This window comes from Malania oleifera, chromosome 4, assembly GCF_029873635.1.
Source record: "Malania oleifera isolate guangnan ecotype guangnan chromosome 4, ASM2987363v1, whole genome shotgun sequence".
Lineage (NCBI taxonomy): Eukaryota > Viridiplantae > Streptophyta > Magnoliopsida > Santalales > Ximeniaceae > Malania > Malania oleifera.
In genome coordinates, this window is record NC_080420.1 from 64,932,021 (window position 1) to 64,959,621 (window position 27,601).

At 35.9% G+C, this 27,601-nt stretch overlaps 1 protein-coding gene across 1 annotated transcript in view; it reads right to left on the reverse strand.

Moving 5' to 3' along the window:
* The window catches only part of LOC131154024 (uncharacterized protein At4g15970-like), a 36,990-nt gene extending 10,013 nt beyond the window's left edge, over positions 1–26,977 (reverse strand). Inside the window, exons 1-2 of the mRNA XM_058106482.1 lie at positions 26,439–26,977; positions 626–991 (exon numbers count right to left, since the gene is read on the reverse strand). Of these exons, the coding sequence (XP_057962465.1) occupies positions 626–991; positions 26,439–26,768 (696 nt within the window). The 5' untranslated portion in view covers positions 26,769–26,977. The remainder of the gene's footprint in view (positions 1–625; positions 992–26,438) is intronic.
* Between the last annotated feature and the right edge of the window lie 624 nt (positions 26,978–27,601).

Below are 27,601 nucleotides of genomic sequence, written 5' to 3' on the forward strand. Positions count from 1 at the left end.
GTACTTTTTGCTCTCCATAATAAAATATCTTCTTCAATCAAAAAAATACACACTATGGCTGAACTGACACCAAAATATCTACCAACATTAGTAACTGATGGGATATGACTCATTAAATTGTCATCCTTATAATCCACATAATCACCCTCCAATAACATGCCATGCCTTTTAAAGTAGTAGAATGATGGGCTTGAGCAAATGTACAAATGATGACAATTTAACAGACAAGGCCCATAATATAACTTACACAAAATCAACAAAAAGGAGTCCTGAAGCAGACTTGCTGCAAATAAGGCTTTGCTAAGTAGAATAGAGTACAATATGTATCTCTACATTTTCTTAATCAATCTAGATATCATTTTGAAATGCCATTAAGCTACCATACCATATCTAAACTCGAAAGTTGGTTTATTGTTCGTATATTGAACACTACTACTAAGGTTATCTATTCAAATGCCAATACCAATTATGTGAGTCAATGCTTACTGGTCAAGATTTAGATGTATTAGAAAAGGAATTTTCATATTGACAGAAAATAAATAAACAAAATAAGCAACGTTCACAAAGAGCGCTTATGTGCATGCACAAAAGTAATTGGGGGGGGGGGGGGAGAGAGAGAGAGTACCGTGAAAACAAAGTTGTACCCCATCTCAAGCACAGAACGTAAGAAATCAATCCTTCTCCACATCATCTTCAAGTAATCAGGGCTCATAAAATACGCTTCCCTGGAGAAATCCACTCCTTCAGTGACTAAAGCAAAGCAATGGTTGTGTAAGACCAAACAACGAGAAAATGCCTTCTGATCCAAAGCAATAATCACCAGATGGCTTAAAAGTTTGCGCGTGTGATCTCCAATCCTGAAGCTCTCAAGGAAAAGATCAATTACTGAATTTGGAGCTGCCCATGCTTCATTTAAAGTTGTTAAAATAACAGTTTTGTCTTCCATGGCAGCATCCTTCAAAACTCTTTCAAGCCTAAACTCCTCACAATCCTACAATAGCAGCAAATGTTTTAAACAAGCAGAAAATAAAATAAGAAATTCATTATTGCACCATACCAAATTAAAACAAAAAGTTTCCAATTACGATGGAGTCATTTTGATTTTACTTTTCCACCAAAGAAGAACTTGTGCAAGGATACATATTAAAATTTGATAAAGACGGCAGCAATAACTTTCTTATTCTCTATCTGAAAATACAACAACAAAACAAGCCTTAAGTCCCACTAGCTGGGGTTGGCCACATGTATCCTTTTCTGCCAATTTACACGATCGTGGGCAATTTCCTCTAACAAATTCAGGGCTATTAAAATCTTTACTCACTATCCCATTCGAAGTTATTTTAGGTCTACCCTTACCCTTTCTACTGGCCCTCATAGTAACTAGCTCACTACTCCTCACTAGCGCACTATTTGACCTACATTACAAATGTCCATACCATTTGAGTTTCCCCTCCTTTATCTTATCTTCTACAGGAACTACACCAACTTACCACGAATATGTTTATTCCTTAATTTATATTTAACGTTATACCACTCATCCACCTTAGCATTCTCATCTCAACAACTTTTACTTTGTGGATATTGTTCCTTAGTTGCCCAACATTCTAATACATATAACATACTTGGTCATATGGTCGTCCTATAAAACTTCCCCTTTAATTTTAAGGGTATTCTAAAATCACACAGCATGCTCGAAGGACTTCTCCATTTTACCCAACCTACTCTAACTATATGCATTACATCTTCTTCAATTTCTCCTCCAACTTGCATAATAGATCCAAGGTATCGAAATCTAGCAGTGCTATTGATTTCTTGACCATCAATTTTAACCTTTTCACCAATAGTCCTATTATAACTAAGATTACATTTCATATATTCTATCTTATAATAAAATTTAAAAATAAAATGATCAAAGATGGGGACTGGACCTTAGAGGATGGGATAGATACAAATACTCTTTGGAATAGATTAACTAGCTCTATTAAAAAGATAGCAAAAGAGATTTTAGGTGAATCAAGGGAAAGATTCTCGAATAGCAAAGAGAGTTGGTAGTGGGATAAAGATGTACGAAAAATCATAAAGGCAAAAATAATTTGGTATAAAACGTGGCAAAAATGTAGAAACAGAGATAACTTTGAAAAATATAAGGAGACAAGAAAAGATGCAAAAAGGGCCGTTAGTGAAGCTAAATATAGATCATTTAATAGTTTGTATGATAGATTAGGTACAAAAGAAGGGAAAAGAGATATATTTAAACTTGCTAAAGCTAAAGAAAGGAAGAGCAAGGACTTAAGAAATGTAAAATGTATAAAAAGTGAGGATGATATTGTCTTGGTTAAGGACGAAGATATTAAAGAAAGATGGCGAAGTTACTTTAGTAAGTTGTTAAACGAAAACCAAATAGGAGGCTTAAACTTAGAATTGTCAAATGAGGAAAAGACTAAAAATATAAGATTTATTCACAAAATTAGAGTTAACGAAGTTAAGTTGGCACTAAAAAAGATGAATAATGGGAATGCTATGGGACCAGATAACATCCCAATTGAAGTTTAGAAATGCTTGGGTGATAACAGAATTATATGGTTAACTAATTTATTTAATATAATTGTAAAAACTAAGAAAATGGCAGATAAATGGAGGAAAAGCACTTTAATACCTATATACAAAAATAAAGGAGATATTCAAAATTGTAATAACTATCGTGGAATTAAACTTATGAGTCATACGATGAAACTATGGGAAAGGGTAGTTGAACAAAGATTAAGGTTAGAAACGAAGATCTCAGAAAATCAATTTGGTTTTTTGCCTGGGAGATCTACAACAGAAGCTATTTATCTTTTAAAAAGATTAATGGAAAAGTTTAGGGAAAAGAAGAGAGACTTGCATATGATATTTATTGACCTTGAGAAAGCATATGATAGGATACCTAGGGAAGTTCTATGGTAGGTTTTAGAAAAAAAGGGTGTATATTGTAGGTATACCAATGTAATTAAGGATATGTATGATCAAGGTCTGAAATTTCGATTTCAACTCAAATTTCAAAGCTCCAAAAGTATGGAAATTTCGACGGAAATTTCGATTTCGATGTCGATTTGAAAAAATAACGGAAACTAGTAGTAAAGCATGGAATTCTTTATGAAACTTTAGAAATAGTTAACAAACATAAAAATATAAGTTTTAAGACTAATATATTACAAATTAAATACATCTATATTTTGTATGAGGTGGAAAAGTTGTAAAATAGTATGTGTATCAAACATGTTTGTAAGATAATATACATTAAACTTATTCAGTTAATGCAAATGAAATTCATAAATCATTTAAATATTATTTATTATACAAATATTGATAATTTAGACATGAATGGTTAAATAAAATATTACTATAAGTTTATTTTTTCATATAATTTCAAAAGCACTTGTGATAACCTTTTGTTTCAATAAAATAAATTAAAAGAGAAATTTCACTTCACTCTCGAGGTTTCGATAAATTTTGACAAATTTCGCTAAAATTTTGAGATTTCGATAAATTTAGGATGATTCGTTGAGATTTCTACATAAATTATGCAAGACGGAAATCAACCGCAATTTCGATTTTGAAGGTGACGGAAATCGAAAATTTTGACAGAAATTTCGATAGTTTCATGGAAATTAAAGACCATGTGTACGATGGAATAATGACTAGTGTAAGGAGTATAGATGGAGAAACTAGAGAATTTCCAATTACCATAGGTGTACATCAAGGATTTGCTTTGAGTCCATCTTTTTGCTTTAGTGATGGACCAAATTGACTAAGAGTATTTGAAAGGAGGTTCCAAGGTGTATGTTGTTTGCAGATGATATTGTATTAATTGACGAAACTAGGGACGGAATAGAGGCTGAGTTAGAATTATGGAGAGAAACTTTGGAATCTAGAGGCTTTAAGATAAATAGAAATAAAATATAATATATAAAATGTAATTTTAGTAATGATAGGAGGAATATTGGAGACAAAGTTAAAATTGATGATGAAGAAATAAATAGCATTTGTAGATTTCAATACCTTGGATCTATTATGCAAGCTGAAGGAGAAATTGAAGATGATGTAATGCATAGAGTTAAAGTAGGTTGGGTAAAATGGAGAAGTGCTTCAAGTGTGCTATGTGATCGTAGAATATCCTTAAAATTGAAAGGAAAGTTTTATAGGACAGCTATAAGACCAACTATGCTATATGGATCAGAATGTTGGGCGACGAAGAAACATAATATCCAAAAAGTAAAAGTTGCCAAGATGAGAATGCTTAGATGAATGAGTAGTATAACATTGAAAGATAAATTAAGGAATGAACATATTCGTGGTAAGTTAGGTGTAACTCTTATAGAAGATAAGATAAGGGAGGGACGACTCAGATGGTATGGACACTTGCGACGTAGGTCTTATAGTGCACCTGAAGAAGAGTGACTTAATTACTGTGGGGAGCAGTAGAAGGGGTAGTGGTAGACCTAAAATAACTTAGGAGGAGATAGTGAGTAAGGATTTAATATCCTTGAATCTATCAAAAGAAACGGTCCATGATCGCATAAATTAGCGGAAAAAGATTCATATAGCTGACCCCACATAGTGGGACTAAGGCTTGATTTTGTTTGTTTGTTTGTTGTATTCTATCTTGTATCTTCTTATCCTAAAACATCAAGATTCTAAAGCTTCTTTCAATAGTTGTAACTTAGATTTTACTCCACCCATAGTTTCATTGATCAAGACAATATTATCTGCAAACAACATAGACCATGGAGCCTCATTTTGGATACTCCTAGTAAGATCATCCATCAACAGAGCAAAAGAGATCAGGGCCCTAAGCACATCCTTGATGTATACCTATTGTCAATAAAAATTTCCTAGCCTCTCCACACGTAGTCCTAATGCTAGTCACTACTACCTCATACATATCCTTAATGACATCAAATATACCGACTACATGTGCCCTTTTCTTCTACAACCCACCATGGAATTTCCCTAGGTATCCTATCATACGCTTTCTCTGTGTCAATGAAAACCATATACAAGTATCTCTTCTTTTTCCTAAACTTTTCCATCAATCTTCTCAAAGATATATAGCTTCCGTAATAGATCTCCCAAGCATAAAACAAAATTGATTTTTAAAGAGCCCCGTTTCTAATCTTAGTCTTTGTTGAACTACCCTTTCCACAGTTTCATTATATGACTCATAAGTTTAATTTCACAATAGTTATTACAATTTCGAATGTCTCATTTATTTTCTTATGTAATGCAAATGGTGTTTTCTTTCCTTTCAGGTTTTCCTTTCTATTTTTTTTTTAATTTTTTAGTTGATTTTAGTGGTGGGGGGGATGGGTAGGCGTAGTAAATGACACAAACAATCAAACCAAACAAAAGCAATCAAATACTTTTACAACATGTAGTGATCTATAGACGTAGTAAATGACACAAACAATCAAACCAAACAAAAGCAATTAAATACTTTTACAACATTTAGTGATCTATGCTTGATGCTCATAACTTCACAGGGAAGATGTCATGCTCTAGCTCTGGGATAAGATTCAGAATATGGTACTTTGTGGGTTACTATAACTGGTTGCTTTAAAGGGATATCTTTTTCAGATCTTCAACATGGCAGTTTTGTTTTGATATTTTTTTTTTCTTTCTAATTTTGTTGTCTTATAAGGAGGATCACTTATGCTCCTTTGTTTGTATATTCTTTCTTCTTCAATAAATCTTCTTCTTTTTCTATATAAAAAAAAAATGGATTGATCTAAACATGATCTTGGATTTCCATTTTCAAAGTATGAAACACCCTTTGTGAGGGCTTATTTATTTCTTCTTAGTTTTCTAACTCAACCAAATTGCTTATGGGGGAGACTACCATCAACGTGAACAAAAAAGAATCTTCTTTATCCAAGAAAAAAAAAAAGAAAATCATTGATCGTCACCAGAGCAACAAGTTCAAAAGGCCTAGTTCCATAGGTTTAATAAGTAAAGAGATGCAACAGCTGCCATTGCAAATGACCCTATTCTTACAAACAACAAAAAGGCCTTGGGCTAGAACAGGCTCCAAATCACTCTACATGAACTCTTGTAGAAATTTTTGTTTGTAAAAAATCTTCCATTTTATTGATGCTTGTATTCTTGGAAATTCACAAGATTAACACATTCAGCAGTTAGATTATAATAATAGTATATAAGATATTACACAAAGACTTTCCTCTCTTCTACAAAAGCCAAAAGGTAGAAATAAAGAAATGAAAACGTGCACACTCCAAGCTTAGGTTTGATTCATGGAATATCTTATTAGCAATAGAATGGAATAAATCGGGAATATAAATTATGTAATAAAAAAGTCACTCCAAGCTTAGGTTATTGCCGTTTGCTTTATGATGACAACACATCTTCCTTTGTAAGTTAACAAATCTTTATATTATGACAGGTCTATTATTAGAAATAGACATTTTGTGAATCAAATATAACCTAATTGTTCCAATAGCTTATCTCAACAGCAAAAAGCACAATCTTAATCACGAATTTGCTCTGTTCTTTTGCCCTAAACTTTTACCCTATGGGAATATAAACGAAAACAAAAACATACAGATATTTCTTAAATTTCAACAAGATTGTCGAACTTTACATCAAATACCACTTTCCACCACCTTTAAAATTGAAACGATAAATTCCAAACTTACCAAAATTTCCACAAATCATATTAAATTAATCAAAATATTGAATTCTAACAAATTTTTTCATAGCTATGATACAAAATTACCTTCAAATTGATATTTGAGATTTAAAGCACTTCAATATTAAAACTCAATATGGTCCCATTTTTGTAAAATTTGCATGAATATTTTTAACATATAAAATTTGAAAATAATTTCGTTAAATAATTCTCTTCAATTAGGTAATTCGAGTCTAGTTTTTTTTATTTTTCCTTTTTTCCCCGCAAGGGGGGGTGTGGGGGACAGAGTGGTGTGAGGTTATTAGAAATGCTCAACTATTGAAGCGACCTTTTTTTCTTTTCTATTTGTATTCTAAAATTGCTTTGGAGATATGATTAAGGTCTTAATGGTTTGGAGTTGATATTTCTAATCATCAAGTGTCTCGGTTTGAATCATAGTTACCTGGAGCACAGTGCGTTTTGGGTCATGGCACGGTGTCACAAGCCCAACTTGTTCAAGGCATTATGATTGCATGTGACTGCTTGTCTTGTGTACATGAGATGGGTAACAATCATGTAAATAATAATATAAGTTTTATTCATTGATTGTGTTCATGCATTGGTGTATAATAAGAGTATGACTCCTCGGTCAGTTTTGTGTTTTCTAGTGTCTAAGCTAGATTAGCATAGAAAGCTCTTTAGGGGAGGGTGAATGTTTATCAATCATTGTAAAACTTACCAGATTTTGTAAACATGTTTAGCCTACTTTCCTCCCTCACTAAACACACATTACCTATGGAGGTGTTAGTAATGAACTACATTGCTTTACAATATACCAGGTGATTCTCATTTGCTTATACAATTGTGAAATGCTTGTCCACCTCTTTTCCACGCCTTTTTCGCCTAAGCTCAACACAAGATGGGTCAATTTCTTCTTTTGTTGTTGACCCAGGTGGTACTTTGCCTTCTTGGAACTTCCACTTTCATAGATCGTTAAATGATAAGGAGATGGTAGAGCTGTTCTCTTTGCTAGTCTTGTTGAATAACTATCATTTTTCTTTGGAGGAAGATAAGCGGTCTTGGTCTCTAGATCCTTCAAGGGTTTATTCATGAAATTTTTTTGTGATTTTTTAATAGGTCTAATTTATCTTTTCCTCTCTATTTGGAAGGCCAAAGTCCTTTTAAAATTAAGGCTTTTATCTAGTTGGTTGCACTTCATAGAATTAATACCAATCATGGTCTTAAATTTCCACGAATAGGTCAAAATTTTCGCTGAAATTTCCAATTTCCATCACCCTCGAAATCGAAATGATAGTCGATTTCTATTTTACATAATTTCTGTTGAAATTTCAATAAATCATTCGAAATTGATTGAAATCTCAATTTTTTTTTTGCAAAACTTGTCGAAATTTTAACTATAGAACAAAATTTCCTCAAAATTCAAATGAGATATTTAGGAGCAAAGTGAAATTTCTCTCTTAATTTATGTTATTTTTTTATTGAAATAAAAAGATTGTTACAAGGGATTTTGAAATTATATGAAAAAATAAACTCGCAACAACATTTTATATCTAAGCATTCATGTCTAAATTATCATTAATTGTATAATAAATAATATTTAAATGATTTAGAAATTTCATTTGTATTAACAGAATAATTATAATGCACATTATCTTATACACAAATTATATTAAAACTTTTCCACCTCATACACAGCATAGATGTATTTAATTTGTAATATATTAGTCCTAAAACTTATGTAATTACGTCTATTAACCATTTCTAAAGTTTCATAAAAGAATTTTATGATTTACTACTAATTTCCATTATTTTTTTCAAATCAAGATCGAAATTTCAGTACTTTTGGAGCTTCGAAATCTAAGTCAAAATCGAAATTTAAGACCTTGATACCAATAACTTGCTGCAGGTCAGGAGACATTTGAAGGCTATATCTCCAGACATGAATTCTCTGCTTTGATTGTTCAGAATCATCATCTCACTCATTCATTCATTGTGACTATGTTTGGAGTGTTTGGATTAAGTTACTGGCACTTTTAGGCGAATATTGGGTGAGTTCTAAGACAGTGGAGGACTTTTTGGCAGTGTCTTTTGCTGGATTTGGCAGGAAAAAGGAAAGGGCAGCGCTTTACAAATGTGCTTTTTTTTGGCAGTCTCTTGGGGGTTGCGGATGGAGCGTAATGCGCGAATTTTTCTAGGGAATAAGTTGTCTTAGTTGATGGTTTGGGAAAAGATACATTATTTGGCTTCTCTTTGGTGTGTGGGACTAGGAAATTTTAAGGGGGTGAGCTTTTCTGATATTCAGCGCAATTGGCATTATGTGTTGGAGTGTTAGTTGATGCTAGTTTTTCTCTTTTGTTTTTTAATAATCTGTAGGTTGTTTCTTTGTGTTTTTTCATTTGGATTTTCCAGACTTTGTTAAGAAGATGTCTTATTCTCCTAGCTTTACATTCTTATTCTATTAATAACTTCTTTTATTATCAAAAAAAAAATTTACAAAATGCTTTCGCCTACTTTGCATTCAATGGTTGTGAATGTGTTCTTGTGGTAAACTACACTATACTTTCAGATCGGTTGACTAGTTAAGCAAGAGTATTTTAGCTAGTGGTGCACAGCCCTTCACAAGGTGTGAAGTGTTCAGCCCTTGACACACGGGTAAGGGAATGGGGTAAAATACTAAACAGCTACGCAATCTTGGGATACGCCATTTCAGATCATGGTACACATGAACCACTTATTTGGGTCAATTAGTCAATATGCTATGTTGGATCGCAGTTTGTTTTGAATTACTTACTTTGGATGGAATAATTACCAGCTCTCTCCGTCACAGGCTTCATGCAGCAGGAAGCCCTCTTCTCTCTCGTAGAAGGCCTTACAGCAGCGAGAAGCCCTTTCTCTCTCTCGGCGCAGGCTTCTCTCTCTCTCCCTAGCAAGCTTTGCAGCAGTGGTGAATATTTTTGCATGATTTTTGAAATTTTTTAAAATTTTCATATATTTTTTTTATTTGAAAATGGTTAACATATCTGGGTCTCTGCTTTTGGGGAATTGGATCTCAACCCTATCAATTTAGGATGCTATTGACCTGCAAATCAGTACGTGCGAACCGGATCGCAATTCCAAGGAGTGGGCAGCGACCCAGGTAACTATGGTTTGAATGGCCTTTTGATAGGAAGTGAAGGCAAATATGTTTGGGTTGAAGAGGGATAAGGCCCCCAGTCCAAATTGTTGTTTTATTTTTTTATAATAAAAGGTATATTATATAGAGAAAGAGAAATTACAATGAAAGAGGACGAGAAGTCCACACCACAAAAATAAAAATAAAATAAAATAAAATAAAAAATAAAAAGGAAAAATAAAAATTAAACAAGGAACCCTATCTTCGATCCTTTTCCTTCATAGTTAACCAAATTATTCAAGTTAGCTAACTCCCTTTGACCCTTTTTAGCACTGTTTTTACATCCATTAAGGAGCACTTCATTTCCCCCAGGATCACAAAACTTTAAATCCAATTTATCCATGAGATCTTGAACTTCAAAATCCTTCCAAAATCTCCTCCAGTGGTGTTGGTAAAATACCATCCTTAAGTTGTACCTCATTAACCAAATCATCATTTTCAAATATAGAGACCTCTTCCAATCCTTCCAAAGGGGAAGGGTGTACATATGATAAGTCCCCAAAACCCCATTTCCAGCAACAGCCCCATGAGTCACCCCGCGCCGGCCAACTACCGACAGTGCCAACCCCACACGTCAGCGCATGAGAGAGTATCGAACCACCTCTTTCTTTTCCTTTTTTTTCCCCCTCTGCAATGTTCTGATTCATTCTCTATACCAAATTATCAACTTGTTGGTCATGTTTTTTTCTCAAAATCCAACCTTTTTCGACCATGCACACATGTTAATCCATTAGTTTTTTTCGATGTTCGTGTTAGTTTTTTTCTTTTTTCGTAAAGGCTTCTTTATGAATTTCTAGTTTTTTTCAATGTTCGTAAAGGCTTTTTTATGAATTTCTTGGAGCAATGGCAGTGTTCGTAAGTTAAGTTGTGAGGCTGTGGCAGTGCTATATCAGTTGGTAAGTCATTTACCTCATCCGTGGTTGTGTCAGTGATTCACATCGTTTGTGATTGTCCCAATTAGTTTTGATTGTTCTTTTTGTTTGACATTGGTGTGGCTGCTAGTTTGTGAGTGTTGGGATGTGGGATGGAGCCTATGAATCCCAAAAACGTGTTTCCTTCATCGCTACCACAGACAACAACTCAAAAGTTGGATGGAAAGAATTATGTTCAATGGTATAAAGTTGTTTGGGTTTATTGAGCAAGATTAGGAAAATTTGACCACTTGCCCCAATCTGATCCTTTTCTAATGAGAAGAGAAAAAAAGTGTGGATTCAAGAAGATGCCTTGATTGTTTCTCTCTCGTGGAATTCGATGGAGCCACAAATTGCACGGATGTGCATGCATCTAGATACGTGCAAGGAGATTTGGGATTATGCCAAGCTTCTATACTCTAGTAACATTACACGTGTATATAATTCATCCCAAGAGTACTTACAGTTACAACAAGGAGATAGGAGCATTGCAGATTATTTTGGAGAGATAAAACATATTCATGAAAAACTTAATGTCATGCAACCTACAACCTCCGACGTTTGTGAGATGCGAAAGCAGAGGGAGAGATGACAATTCTTCGGGTTCTAGCGGGCTTGAGACCTGAGTTTGAGGCAGTCCAGTCCCAGACACTTAGTAGTGTAGAGTTGCCTTCATTTGTCGATGTTTATTCTCATGTCCTCGTGCTTCCTTTAACACACATTCTCCTACTCTCGTATCTGGCTCTAAGAAGACAGCCTTTGCTACACAGCGTGATTCTAGTACTCCACCAAACAACTGCAAAAGTTATCGAGGTGGTTCAAGTGGTCATGGTGGTAGAGATGGGCAAGGTAGAGGCACTCCTCACAAGTGCACTCATTGTGGTCAAGGTAGTCAATCTATTGACTAGTGTTGGGATCTCCACAATAGACCTTCACGTGTTGCCAATGCAGCCACCACCGACTTCACACCTTTGGGGGCAGCCAATGCAGCCACCACCGACTCCACACCTTTAGGGCCAAGTGGCGGGCAACATACTGTATCCATGTCAACGGAAGAGTGTTCCAAGTTTTAGCAGTATCAAGCGTCACAACAAGCTTCTCTTCCCATTGCATCTCTTGCCCAAACAAGTAATCCCATAGTATGCCTGTCATCCAGTACTTCTCATCCTAGTCCTTGGGCCATAGACTCCGCTGCCACTGATAATATCGCAGGTATACCTAATTTCTTCTCTATTTTTCAATATCCTACAAATTTACCTCGTGTTACTCTTGCTAATGGATCTACCACTGCCATCAAGGGAAGTAGGATTTTAAACCCTGCTTCTTCTATTTCTCTTCCTTCGGTTTTGTATATTCCCAAGTTTCCTTTCAATCTCATGTTTGTTAGCAAGATTACTAAATCCATGAATTATTCAGTAACATTCTTCCCTGATTTTGTGGTCATTCATGATTTGAAGACAAGGAACACAATTGGCAGAGGGTGTGAAGCTGGTGGACTGTATCACTTTGAGCCACTATCTCCTTCTACCGCCTGCATTGCTGCTGCCACTCCTCTCCAAATTCATTGTCCCCCTCGGTCATCCTTCACTGGAAAAGTTGAAATGTCTTGTCCCTAATTAAAGTTTTGTGTTTAGTCTTGATTGTGAGTCTTGCAAATTGGGAAAGCATCGTGTCCCTTTCGCTTCCCAAGTCAATAAACAGGTTGCAAGCCTTCTCATGTTAGTCCATTCTGATGTTTGGGGTCCTAGTAGATTTGTGTCCAAGTTTACTTTGTAATCTTTGTAATGATTTTTCAAGAATGACTTGGCTATATTTAATAAAAGATCATTCCGAGTTATTTCATATATTTTGTGCCTTTTATTCTAAAATAAAAACTCAACTTGGTTTGCTAGTTTGAATACTTTGAATTGATAATGCAAAAGAGCATTTTAGTTCACAATTCACTACTTATTATCCATCTATCATCATGTGCCCACACTCCTCAACAAAATGGGGTCGCAAAGAGGAAAAATAGACATATCCTTGAAATCACTCACACTTTACTTTATCAAATGCATGTACCTAAAGTGTTTCAGAGTGATGGTGTACTTACTACTTGCTATCTGGTCATCCTTTGTTCTTAGTTGTAGAATTCCCTACTAATTCACCTTTATTCTCTCTCCCCTATATGTTCGGGTGTGTGTCGTTTGCTCATCAACTAACTCCTGGGGCGGATAAGTTAGATCCTCGTGCTATAAAATATGTGTTCTTGGGCTACTCATATACTCAAAAGGAATATTGTTGTTAGTCCTGTGCCGCATCACTTCTTTGTTTCTGCAAATGTTACCTTCTTTGAGCCTACACCTTACTATACTCAGTCCGTGAGTGCTTCTAAGCACAATGAGTCTCTTCCTCTGCCTAATTTTCCAAATTCTATTTTATTGTCCTTGGCCAATCAATCATTTGAGTCTCCATGTACTTCGAGCCCTTCTCATCGCCTCGATCATCCTAATTTGCAAGTGTATTCACGACAGCAGCTCCAAGGAAGAGAGTCCCCTCTAGATTCTACAATCGCACCATTGGTTTCCTCATGTGATGATCATATTTCCCATGATGTTGATCCTCCCATTACTGTTCAGAAAGGTAAATGCACATGCACCCAACATGCCATTTCCAACTATGTTTGCTATGACTTCTTATCACCCTCCTATTATTGTTTTGTTACTGCTCTGTCATATACTATCCTCCCTAATTCGAAAGCCCTAGCCCACCCTGGGTGAAGGAATTCTATGGTTGAAGCGATAAATTCTTTACAAGACAAAGGCACTTGGGACTTGGTATCTCCTCCTCCTGACAAGTCTGTAGTTGGTTGTCACCGGGTCTAAACTGCGAAAGTCAACCCAGATGATTTTGTGGCTCGTCTAAAGGCTCGTCTTGTTGCTAAGGTGTATACTCAAGAGTATGGTTTGGATTATTTTGACACTATTTCTCCACTTGCCAAACTTACATCAATACATATGTTCATCTCCTTGGCTACCACCTGTCACTGGCAATTGCATCAATTAGATGTGAAGAATGCCTTCTTGCATGGTGATCTTGAGGAGGAGGTCTTATATGGAGCAACCACCTCAATTTGTTGCTCAAGCAGAGTTGGGCTTAGCGTGTCGGCTCAAAAAGGCACTATATGGTTTAAAACAGTCTCCTAAAGCATGATTTGGTCATTTCAATATTGTAGTAGTTGAGGTTGATTTTCGACTATGTGCAGTGGATCATTATGTGTTTTATCGTCATACTTCATTAGGTAAGATCCTTCTTGTTGTGTATATGGATGATACTGTTATTACAAGTGATGATGATAAAGGTATTCAAAGTCCTAAACTTTTACTGCAAACTAAGTTTTAGGCCAAAGATGAAAAATACTTCTTGAGTATAGAAGTATCTAGATCTCGTATGGGAATTGTTTTGTGACAGGGAAAGTATGTTCTTGATATGTTGGATGCAAGGTCTTAAATTTCAATTTCGACTCAAATTTCGAAGCTCCAAAAGTATGAAAATTTTGATATAATTTTCAATTTCAATGTCAAGTTTGATTTCGATTTGAAAAAATAATGGAAATCAATAGTAAATAATGGAATTCTTTCATGAAATTTTAGAAATGGTTAATAGACGCATAACATAAGTTTTAGGACCATGGTCTTAAATTTCCACGAAATTGTCGAAATTTTCGTCGAAATTTCCTGTTTCCGTCATCCTCGAAATCAAAAATGGCAATCGATTTCCATCTTGCATAATTTCCGTCGAAATCTCAAAGAATCATCCCGAAATTTATCAAAATCTCGAAATTTTAGCAAAACTAGTCGAAATTTTAACTATACAATGAAATTTCTTCGAATTCAAATAAGAGATTTAGGAGTCAAGCGAAATTTCTCTATTAATTTATTTTATTTGTTTTTATCGAAACAAAAGATTATTACAAATGTTTTGAAATTATATGAAAAAATAAACTTATATAGCAGCATTTTATTTAACCGTTCATGTCTAAATTATCATTATTTGTATAATAAATAATATTTAAATAGTTTATGTATTTCATTTCTATTAGCTAAATATGCTTAATGTACATCATCTTACAAATATGTTTGATACACATACTATATTACAACTTTTCCACCTCATACACAACATAGATGTATTCAACTTGCAATATAGTAGTCTTAAAACTTACATTATTATGTTTGTTAACCATTTCTAAAGTTTCACAAAGAATTCCATGTTTTAATACTGATTTCCGTTTTTTTTTTCCCAAATTGAAATTGAAATTTCCGTACTTTTGGAGCTTCGAAATTTGAGTCGAAATCGAAAATTAAGACCTTGTTTAGGACTAATATATTACAAATTAAATGCATCTATGTTGTGCATAAAGTGGAAAAGTTGTAATATAATTTGTGTATAAGATAATGTGCATTAAAAATATTCAATTAATACAAATGAAAATCCTAAATCATTTAAATATTATTTATTATACAAATAATGATAATTTAGACGTGAATAAAAAATGTTGTTGTAAGTTTATTTTTTCATATAATTTCAAAATCCCTAGAATTAATCTTTTTGTTTCAACAAAAAAATAAAACAAAATAAGAGAGAAACTTCACTTCGCTCCTAAATCTCTCATTTGAATTCCAAGGAAATTTCATTCTACAATTAAAATTTCGGCAAGTTTTGCTAAGTTTGGAGAATTTGATAAATGTCAAATGATTCGTTAAAATTTTGATTGAAATTATGTAAAATGAAAATCGACTCCCATTTTGATTTCGAGAGTGACGGAAACCAAAAATTTCGACAAAATTTCGACAATTTCGTGGAAATTTAAGACCATAGTTGGATGAAACTAGATTGTTAGGACCCAAACCGGTTGATACACCCATGGATCCTAACAACAAGTTAGTGTCAAACATGGGTGATTTGTTGCCTAATCCTAGACAATACCGGACACTTGTTGAAAAGTTGAATTATCTCATAATCACTCAGTCGGATATATCTTTTGCAACAAGTGTTGTGAGTCAATTTCTAGATTCTCCGAGGACAATTCATTGGGATGCAGCAATTCACATCTTGATATATCTCAAAAGTACACCTAGGAGAGGTCTTTTATATCATGACCAAGGTCACACTTATATTCATGGATATTGGGTTGGGTTGCCTTTCGACAAAAGATTCACAACCGGGTACTATATCTTGGTTGGTGGTAATTTGGTTTCATGGAAGAGTAAGAAACAAACGATGGTTGCAAGTGTTGAATCAAAATATAGAGCTATGGCTCACACTACTTGTGAACTTGTCTAGTTGAAGAACATGTTGGAAGAATTGGGTTTTTCACATTCTCAGCCTATGAAGTTGATGTGTTATGATCAAGTTGCTCTTCATATTGCCTCCAACCCAGTCTTTCATAAGCAGACGAAACACATTGAAGTTGATTGTCATTTTGTTCAAGAGAAACTTGTGCAGAAGCTCATTACTACTACTTATATGAAGTCTAATATGCAGTTTGCTAATTTGTTTACAAAAGCTTTGGGGGGTGCTTATGTTAAATTTATTTGTAACAAGCTAGGAGCATATGATATTTATGCTCCAACTTGAGGGGAAGTGTTAGAAGTTATTTATGTCTTTTAATATTATTATTAAGTTTGTTAGTATGTTAATTAGAGAGAGTTAATAAGGGTATTATTGTCATTAGAATGTATTTGATTTGTATTATAAATGGAGGGAGAGACCATCTTCAAGTTAGGTAAATTCCTCTTTAAAATCTTTGGCACTACCTCACCAAAGTGCTCTCTTTTTCCTTCAAACAATTTTTCCATATCCGCACCCATCTGTGCAATCTTCCTACAAGTATAAACCTTGGGACCCTTGGATCCCTTTGCCTTAAGGTCTAAGGCATTAGATATCCTACCCAAAACACCATCACCATTGTAAACCTTTGCTGCAGCATCCTCTTGCCCCTAGTCCAAATTGTTTAATATGGTTTTTTCCAATATTGTTGGGATGTGTTAAGAGATGATTTGTTCAAAGATATTTCACGAGTTTTTATTTGAATGGGTTATTGATAAGAGTATTGATTCCATGTTTATCACCTTGGTGCCTTAGAGAATAAGATCTATTAAAGTGTTGGATTTAAGATGTATGAGTTTAGCAACTAGCTTTTTTCTTTTTTGGATAAGAAAACTAGTGTGTGGAAGATTATAGCGAAGGACCTCATGGATGGGTTGAGTTTTTGGTTTTAAGTAATACCATTTCTCTCACGCACATAATGCTTTTATTTTGGATGCTATCTTGGAAGCTAATGATGGGGAGGATGTTCATAGATAAGGGATTTTTTTTAGTAGGGTTTTGAGGAGGTTTATGATTGGGTTACTTGGAATTTTTTGGACGCAGTTTTAGCTAAGGAATCTAGTGATAGCTGGAGGTCATGGTCAAGGGGGCTGTTTTCTGCAGCCTCCTCAATTATTATAAATGGGAAACCTAAGTCATGGATTACAACATAGAAGGGTGCCAAACAGGGATCCAGTGTCTTATTTTTTATTTGTACTTGTTGATCTTCTTAATAGGCCGGTAGATAAAACCATGAATAGAGGCTAGGAAACTCCAACACTTTTGGAAGCCTGAAGTGTCAGCATCTGACACGTATTGGATACTGACACCTGCTCGAGACTCCCCAACATGTGTCGGAAAATAATTAATTTGTTTTTTATTTTTAGACACGACTGAGACACTTTATGACACTTCCTGACACAGTGCAAACACCTCCAGGATATTTCTTGTATCAAAATACAGAGTTTTGTTGCTCCCTTTAATTCTGTATATAGAACCAAAAAAACAAAAAGGAGAAGTCGAGAAACTACGAGTCTAGAGATTCTTTCGTAATAGAGTTGTTGGGTTTTGGAGCCCTAGTGCCACTGCACTAGCCCTATAAAGCAGCATTGGAACTCCCACCAAAACTCCCTCCCCCTCCCAGCTCTAAATTTTAAGACTATTGCCAGTTTGCCACTCTTTGATCTGTTTCTTAAAAATAAAAAAATAAAAAAGAATCTTAATGAGCTAGGCCCATTGCCCAGTACCAGCAATGCCCTTAAGTTGCTTTTTTGTTGTTGGACCAATAATTTATAATATGAATGAGATTGATGATTGTATAGGTGTAGTGTGTGAATGTGTAATTGATAATTTTGCATAAATAATGCTTATCTTTCATTCTAAATCAAAAATACCACAATATTTTTCATCTAAAAGGAAAAACAAACCTATATATGTTTTTTTATATTAATTAATTACTGTATCCTTGCCATGTTGTAGCCTTATTTTTTCAAAATCTTCATATCGCTGCGTCGGTATCATGCTGTATCCATGTCTCAAGTTGGTATTGGTGCTTCCTAAGATAGAGGTTTAGTGAAAGGGATTCCTGTGGGAAAAGTAAGGGTAATTGTTTCTTATTTATAGTTTGCAGATGACAATATCCTTTTCTTATCTGATCATAGAGTCACTCATGAATGTTTTCACTATTTCAGAATTTTTTAGAGGATGTCTGGTTTGAAAATGAATATGCCTAAAAGTGGTATTGCTGCTATCAATTTTAATTTTGATGGACCTTTAGATTTCGCATATTTAGATGATTATGGTGTCTTAGACTAGCCTTTGACCTATTTAGGAGTTCCCTTCGCTAATTGTAGCTATTCAGCTTTTTGGGTCATGGTGAAGGCTAGAGTGTTAGTCTTAATGCGTAGAAAGGGCCTTTATGAGATCTAGGTGATCAGACAGAAGACAAATCATTGGGTTAGTTGGGAGGTTCTTTTAGGTCTAATGTTGAGGGGTGTTTGGGTCATGGAAAGTTGGTATCCAAACACACGTTTCCAATGGGTAAACGGTTATGACAGTTTCCCTAGGAGGTGAACTCCCGTTGGCACAAAGAAGTTCAAAGTGAATTGGCTTGCACTAGAATCGCTGGGATGCTAACATGGGCATCAAAAGTACTCTTGACAGACCTTGAAGGTTTATTTCACACATATATTTTTGTTATTTTCTTTTATCATTTATAAAAGAAAATTGACTTCTTCTTCTTGTTTTATCATTTATAAATTGGGTGATGGCTCTTGTATTCGTTTTGGGATGATATGTTGGTGGGAGACATTTCTTGATCTATTATTTTTGCTCGTTTCATGCCTTTCAACAATTTGTAATGCCTCTAGTTCTTCTTTTATGTTAATTGATGGTGATACAATTTCTTGGAAATTCTATTTTTTCCTACAAATTTTAATGATCATGAGGTTGAGGATTACTCTTCATGGCTTTCTTTCTTTGAAGTTCATTGCCCTTCGGCCCTTCTAATAGGAGCGAGGTTCTTAGATCATTTAATTTGCTCGTCTTTATCTTTTACTCTTCACCCCAATATTTGGAAGACAGAAATTTCCTCTAATATTGAGGCATTCACTTGGTTAGTAGTTCTTAATAGAGTAAACACCAACAATTTGCTATAGAGTAGGAGGCGTTCCAAGGCACTATCCCTAAAGCAAATGTAGCAAATTGACGAAGCCCAAGCAAATGTAGTACAACAGCAATGGGAATTTGTGTCAAAACTGCCAATTTGCTACAGAGTAGGAGGCATTCTAAGACACAAATTCCCATTGCTGTTCTACTACATTTGCTTGGGCTTCGTGAACTAGATTGTTTGTTTGGAGAGAATTGGGTTTGTCTAGAGACATTAGAAGATTTTTGCCTGCTTCTTTTAGATGCTTTGGTAGGAGTAAAGATGCTAGTGGATTGTGGAGGTGCAAATTTTGCTATTTTGTAGGAAATACAGTTGGAAAGGATTTTTGTATTTTCACGAGAAAGGGATTGATATTATTATTACTTTGGATAGGATCATGTTTTTGGATTCTCAGGTTTTTAATGTTTTTAAGGCATGTGTTTTCAAATCTCCAGGACGATTAAAGGCTTTACGGATGTATTCAGCTCTTTCTTTTTCTTTCCTTGTGCCTTCGATTTTATTCCTAGGAGAATTCTTATCCTCCAAAAACAAAAAACCACAACCAAGCCTTAAGCAACTAGTAGGGGAATCAATTCGAAAGGATTTTTGTATTTTCACAAGAAAGGGATTGATATTATTATTGCTTTGGATAGGATCATGTTTATGGCTTCTCGGGCTTTTGATGTTTTTAAGGCATGTTTTTTCAAATCTCCAGGACGATTAGAGGTTTTACAGATGTATTCAGCTCTTTCTTTTTCTTTCCTTGTGCCTTCGATTTTATTCCTAGGAGAATTATTATCCTCCAAAAACAAAAAACCACAACTAAGCCTTAAGCAACTAGTGCAGCTGGCAACATGAATCCTTTTCCGCCAATCTGCACAATCTTGGGAGGCTATATCTCATCCTCCAACTTTTTGTATATTCCCTTCTTTCTTAACGAAATCTCTTCTTTTATAATAAATAATCATAATTTTAAATGTTTACAGTTCAAAGAGAGCATTGATCATTTTGAAAAATCTTCAACTATATTATAAGCCATCTAAAACGCAAAGCCCTCTCTCTATGTGAGGCAACGCAAGAAGGAGGTGGCTATTGAAAGGATGCTGTTTGACCTGGTCCTCAATGGAGAACATGTTGCCTTTCTCAAAATCATGGAATGCCGGAGGGCCAGAAGGGTTTATATTTTCTTGGAAGTGGAGAAGATTGATTTACTCCTCACCATCCAAGAAGAGTTTTGGTCTGGGGCAAAGCTTCTTCCTGGTTTCATAGAATGAGAGAAGGAAAGACAACTCCTTATGGACCAACTCAATAGGAATCAGTTTTAGCCATAACATAGATTAATGCAGGAGGTTGGATTTGGAGGTTTATTTCTTTCCAAGAAGGTTTTGACTCCAGGATCACCCAAGATCTGTAAAGCCACAGTTGAGCCGCTAGAATTCTTCATAGCCCTAAGAGAAAAGCCCAAGGTCCTACTTTATATTAGAGTTCTAGGTTGCCTCACCCCACCTGAGACGTCAAAGCATTTCCATCCCTTGGAAGAACGAAGGGAACAAATCCTTCAGAGGCAGCGTGCCCCTGCACTCATTGCAGCCACTCCATCAACTTGACCTCTTTTTTTTATCATATTAAAAAAAGGTTTATTAGATGGAGAAAGAGAAGATACAACGATAGGGGACAAGGAATCCGCCCCCAAAAAATGCAAAATAAAAGTAAAAATAATAAAAATTAACAATAAACCAAGAAATTCCCTCTTCAATCCCTTTCCGTCATAATTCACCTCACACTTCAAATTGGTTAACTCCCCCTGACCCTTTTGGGCTCTGTTTTTGCACCCATCAAAACACACTTTATCAACTTTACCCTAAGCAATGCATAGAAGACTCATGCGCCTAAAGGGACTTCCAAACCATTCTGTTGGAGAAGATAAGTGGCGACATGTGCTCTTCCGCATGCATCATGAAGCAGAGATCAGACTTCGTAATACAGCTTACCCCTAATGAACTGATATGTGGGTCAGGCTCCCACTGGCACAAAGTCTTTTAAGTGCTTTGCTGAGCTTTGGGTCAACCGCGATTTGAGTTCTAAAAATTCAAGAACCAGAGGACAATTATTTGGCCCGTTCACCCTCTCCCAGGCCATTCCCAATGGAACACCCCCCCACCCAATGGCCCAACCCCTTCAATCCTTTATGATCCAAAGAGGGCCCAAACCCTGGTCAAGCCCACAACGCCTCAATTTCCTTTCAGAATCCCTCTTGTTCACTCTTGAAACTGCCACTTATGCAGGGGCAGTTCATGCAGCCACAAAAAGCAACCTTGCAAGATGAACTCTAAGGACCCTGTATTGAGAAGGATGCCTGGTGTTAATCCCAGACTTTAATGAATGCTTGGGATGACACTCAAGAAAGTCCTCTTCCCCACAAATTGAGGGGCTATAAGAACTGGTATTGACAGTGTCTGCTTTAAGGAGCAGGCTTTCAATTGGGTCCTCTGTAGGATGAAGATGGTTAGCAAAACTTTTCGAGCATCTTTCAAAGGCTTCACAGAAAAGGACTATGAGCCTCTTTGGAAAAATAGAGAAAAAATGACAATAAGAAGGAAAGCTTATTATCAAAAACCACAGGGCAGCAGCATGTAGAAAGATGCTAATAGATTAAACAACTGGCATTTTGAATGATAATGGAAGAGTTTTGGACTCAAAGGAGACAGGCAGGTGGCACCCTCTGGGGATATTTGGTGAAATTATGTTCATAAAATTGACATCTAAGAAGTTAGGGCTTAAAAATGACAGATCAAAAGGGGCATTGATTGAATGTTTTCTCAAAGAATGGCAACATGACATAAAATGCTTACAGGAAAATAAAACTGAGACTGTGGATACGCTTATGATCAACAGCCTATGGGAGCACAATAACTGAAAGTGGATCTACATTGGAGCTACAAGAAATACCAGAGGTCTTCTTGTTTTAATGGACGGATGATGTACTGGAAATGTTGAATCACATAATAAATTCTCTCTTGGTTACTTGCCTTTTCAAGAACTTGGAGGATAACTTCAAATGGATTTTCATTGGCATTTACAGTCCAGGTCAAGGACCCTCCAGGCTGCTTCAGTGGAATGAGCTCTTTGAGATCAAAGCCAAATGAGATGCCCCTTGGATCATTGAGGCAGTCAACACTGTTTTGTATCCTCATGAAAGAAGTGGAGGAACTTTGGGAATCATAAGTGTGGAGGAGTTCCTAGAATTTATTAATGTGAATGCCCCATTGATCTTTCCTCCTTGGTAGCTCTTTCACATGGTCTAACTAGTGTCCCCCTCCTACTTGAGGATTGACAAGCTTCTAATCCATTCAGATTAGGAAGAAGATTTCCCTAAGGTAATTAGGTAATGCAGAAACTTCTCTCCCAAGGCCTAACTCAGATCACTTCCCTGTCGTTCTTGATAAAAGAGGAATTAAATGGACCTCAACTCCTTTCCGATTTAAAAATGTGTGGCTCAAACATGAGGGCTTCTATAACCAAGTTAAGTTTAGTGGCCTTCACTTAGTTTTGAAGGGAAAGCAAGCTTTGTGGCTGTCTCAAAACTTAAGGGACAGAAACAGAAGTTGAAATGGAATATTAAATAACACTTCCAAAAAAATTTACTTGAAAAAGGATACCATCCTTAGCAGCCTCAAGAAGCTTGATGACAAAGAAATAGCTCAAGGCCTCAATGCTTAAAATAAAGCAAGAAGGCTTATGCCCCGAAAAGAGCTGGCTGATGTCATTAACATGGAAGAATAACTTGGAGACAAATATCCAAGCCTCATGGCTTAAAGAGGGGGATCATAAAAACTAGCTTTGTCCACCAAAAAATCCCCACTTATTCACTGAAGGTTCAACACCTTGACCAATATTGAAATCAAGGGAGAGATTTTGGTAGACTAAGAGAACATCAAAAATAGCATTCATGACTTCTATGAGAATCTTTACTCTGAATCTACATTTGGCAACCAAAATTTGAAGGTATCACTTTCAGCATCTTGAAACCACGCACCACAAGTGGCTAGAAAGGCCTTTTATGAGAAGAAAATTCTTCAAGCCTTCAATGATTGCAATGGGGACAAGGTAATAGTCTTGATGGCTTCACTTTGCCTTTCACTCAAGCAAACTAGGACCTCAAGCAGGACATTATCAGGTTTTTTGTTACAAAAATAAGATCAGTGGGCAACCTTGATTCAACATGTGTTGCCCTGAAACAGGGGCCTTTAGCCAAGGATTTCTGACCTATCAGCCTTGGGCTAAGTATCTATAAAATCTTATCCAAGGTATTCATCACAATGCTCAACAGCGCAATTAGAAGTCATCGAACAGCACCAAATTGCCTTCATAGCCGGTAGAAAGCTCATGGATGCAGCCCTTATTGCATCTGAAGTTGTAGATGCCCACTCCAAGGCAAGGAAATATGGGGTGCTTTGCAAGCATGACATGGAAAAAGCTCTTGGCCACGTGAGTTGTGATTTTCTCCTCTGCATTCTCAAAAGAATGGCAATGCTGAGGGGAAAATCACAACTCACACGGTGATGGAAGTTGAGTCTCCTGCTGCAGAAATCACCAAATGAGATGTTTTCAAAGGTCTTAGCATCAACAGGCATGGTATAGAACTGGAAGTCTCGCACCTTCTCTTTGCCAATTGTTTTCTGTGAGGCAGATCCTCAACATATTCTCAGTTTAAGGTGCATTCTTCTCTGCTTTGAGTAGTCTTAGGTCTGAAAGTTAAATAGGGAAAAAGCTTTCCAATGGGGTACAGCACTGAGAAGGCTTTCCATGTAGAGGTTTTAGGCTGAAAATTGTGGGCTTTCCCCTGAACCTACCTTAATCCCCCTATTGGAGCTAAACTTAAAGACAAAGGAGTTTGGGATCCTACTATCAAAAGATTTGAGAAGAAACTTGCAGGAAGGATAAGAGTTCATATTTCAAAATGAGGAAGACTTGCTCCCTCATAAACAGCAGTCTCTTAAACCTACCAGCCTATTATATGTCCCTCTTCCCCATTTCTTGCTCAGCATCCAAAAGCTTGGAGGACATTCAAAAAAATCCCTTTTGGGGAAGCATGGGAGAACATTTCAAATAGCATCTTGTCAAAAGGGGGGCTGTTAAGCAACCAATTCGAAGCAGAAGCGTAGGCTAAAGACCCTTTCTACTTTCAACAAAGCCCTCCTTGGGAAATGGCTTTGGAGGTTCATAAAGGAGAAAGACCATTTCTCGATAAAAATCATTTTTTCAAAATATGGCACTAATCTCACCTGTTAAGCTTCTAAAGAAGGTAGAGAATCTTAAAGTGTTGAGCATGAAATTTGGTTATATTTTCAGCTTGGCCTGTGATAAAGATGCTCAAATTAGAGGTCACCTCCAACTTTCAGCCAATGGAATTACCTAGGGCATTACCTTTGTTAGGAATGCTCATGATTGGGAGGTTGAAAACCTTGTGGACTTCTTTGGCAGCCTATGCAAAGTTCCCTTTGAAAATCCTCAAATGAACCAAAGTTGACCTTGGACAATAATGGCAGCTGCACAGTCAACTCATACTACAGGAAACTCACTTCTCCCATAATAACCAGCAGAAAGATCCCTGGAAGCCTATTGGAAAACCCATGCCCTAACAAAGGTTGCTTTTTTTGCATGGGACGCAACTCTTGGAAGATTCTCATGACTGACAACCTACATAAAATGGGACTAGCTCTTGTCAACAGGTGCTTTTGTGCATGAAGAATGCCAAGACAACTGACAATCTCCCCTTACACTGTTCTTGGATGAGAAATCTTTGGGACTTGGCCATGGCACTGATGAGACAGCAGCGGGTTACTACTATAACAGTGGAGGGAGAGGTATGGGCACTGAAAGGCATTCACTCAAGTAAGGAAAGTATGAAAGATTGGACTCTTATTCCCCTTATCATCTTTTGGATTATGTGGAGCTGTGGAGGGAAAGAAATAGAAGAGCCTTCAAAGGATCAGCTCTATCTTGACAGATGGACTACCACCCCAACTAGTTGGTATACTGGCTGGTATATAACAGAAAGCCATACAATTCTGGACTTGCTTGACACCCTTTATTACAGGTAATTTCCTTTTTGACATTGTTATTGACCTTTAATGAAAACAATCTTTGCTGATCAAAAAACAAACACCTAATCAATATTGAGTTATAGCTTCATCTTCTACTAATAATTTGTGCATACATATATTCCTTTACCAATTTTTTTTCATTTATCACATTTATATCATTAAGTATTTATACATGTTCTTTTCAAAAAAAAATAATTATAAAGAATTTATAATCCTAGACCAAATATATTGATTTATTATATTATTTCGACATTTTTTATCTCAAGAACAAAATTGCATCATAATAATAAACTAATAACAAAAGATGTGCTATATTGACAGATTATTGTACAGCATTTTGTCATGGTCTAACATTCCAATTTATTACCAAGTGACTTCTTAATAAAATTTCTTCCCTTTTTTCTAAACAAAGATTGTTACAAGAAGGATAAGAATGATAGATTTAAACCTTTACAGAGTTTATGCAAAATTAAACTTAGTTATTAACTACATTTTATACAACCTCTCGTGTCTAAAGTAATCTTAGTACAAAAGAAAGCACCATATACTTGTTATATTAATTAATATTCATTTTATTATGATATTTTAGTTTAAATCTTAGAGGGCAGACCTTGACTCAATGGTAAGGGTTTTATATCCAACCTCAAGTGACGAGTTCAAACCACGCATAGTGGGAAGGCCGCATACATCTTACCCTCCCTGATCCCCTGATGAGAGCCTTGTCCACTGAGTGCATAGTTACTAACTGTTTCTAACGTTTTATTTTAAAGCATGTCCATATTTTACAACTAATTACTATCATTAGTTAAAATTCAAATGGAAATTGACATCAAAATTTTTACATTTTCCAGACCTAAAAAAATTAGTCTAAACCGAAATTAAAAACCTAGCAGACAACTAACCCTATCATACAACGGTTTTACTGAAACGTCTCTGCTTTCCTCATTTTGAAGATTCTAATTAAAATTCACTCTCTTCTTACTCAAGTGTCTGGCATATCAAACGTATGCTGAAATCGAGAAAGCGGCAGAAGAGCAAGAACTGGAACAAACAAAAAGGAGCTCACCGAAGGAGAATCGTCGAAATTGGAGCTGACCGAAGGAGAAACATCGGCGGCGGAGGGGAAAATGTAGTGCAGAGCGGCGGAAGGGTCTGCGGAAGAGCGAATGAAGAAGGGAAGTGAGTCGACGGCCCTGTATAAGACGACGCAAGAGAGAGTTGCGACAGTGAAAAAGAGAACAACGACGAGGGTCCTGCGGAGAAGGGCCGCGGAGGCAGTTTCCGAGAGCATGTCGTTGTCGGCGAGGTCACCAGCAGCGGAGGAGAGAAGCATTGTAGCCGATGATCGCCTTCGCTGGAAAGCCAATTGTCGCAGTCCCGACGAGGGTTTCTTCATTTACAGATCGGGAGGCGGTCATATTCATAAATGGGTAGAGACAGGTGGAAGGAGTAGAAGGAGACGAGCAGTTTTGATTTTAGTTTTTCTGTTTTTGATGCGGATGATCATCTAGCGAGCGTGCTAGAGTGAAGCCGGAATGAGATTGTGTGGGACCCTACTTTATGATATGTTTGTAGTATGTGTTGAAGTGAAAAGGACAGTTTTCCGCTTCCCGACTCGAGTTTACCCTTCCGCAAAAATAAGTTGTGCTTTTAGTGCAATATTGCCCCGTGTTGCACCGACACTGTATAGGGAGGGAAATTTGAGTTGATTCCCCTTTTTTAATTTTTCTTATAACAAAATATTAAATAACGATTTTGTTGGACTTTTTTTCCTAATTTTATGTGTCTCAAAACTCGCTGGATGGTCCCGCAAATTTTTAAGGAAAACTCGCTGGACCATCCAACAAGTTTTACATGACAAGAGCTGCCGCTAATTGACGCGTGACAGTCAAAACTCTTTGAATGGTCCAACGAGTTTTACACTACCTTCTTCAAAATATAATTTTTTTCTAAAAAAAAAATTTATGTTCAACAAATAAAATTACTGCCCATTGTCATTATCCCTTTTACTACACAAAATTGGAAAAAATATCAAAATGTTCTTTAAAAAAAAAAAAACTTCATTAAGAATGTGCATATTCCTTTACCTTAATATGTTAAAATAAAAAAAAATGCAATAATAATTACTTACCAACATATTATTAAAAAGTATTGCACTTGAATAAGTTTTGTATTTCAATTAGGACTTTAAATAATTGCAATAAATGTTATTTTTTATTTCACAACTTT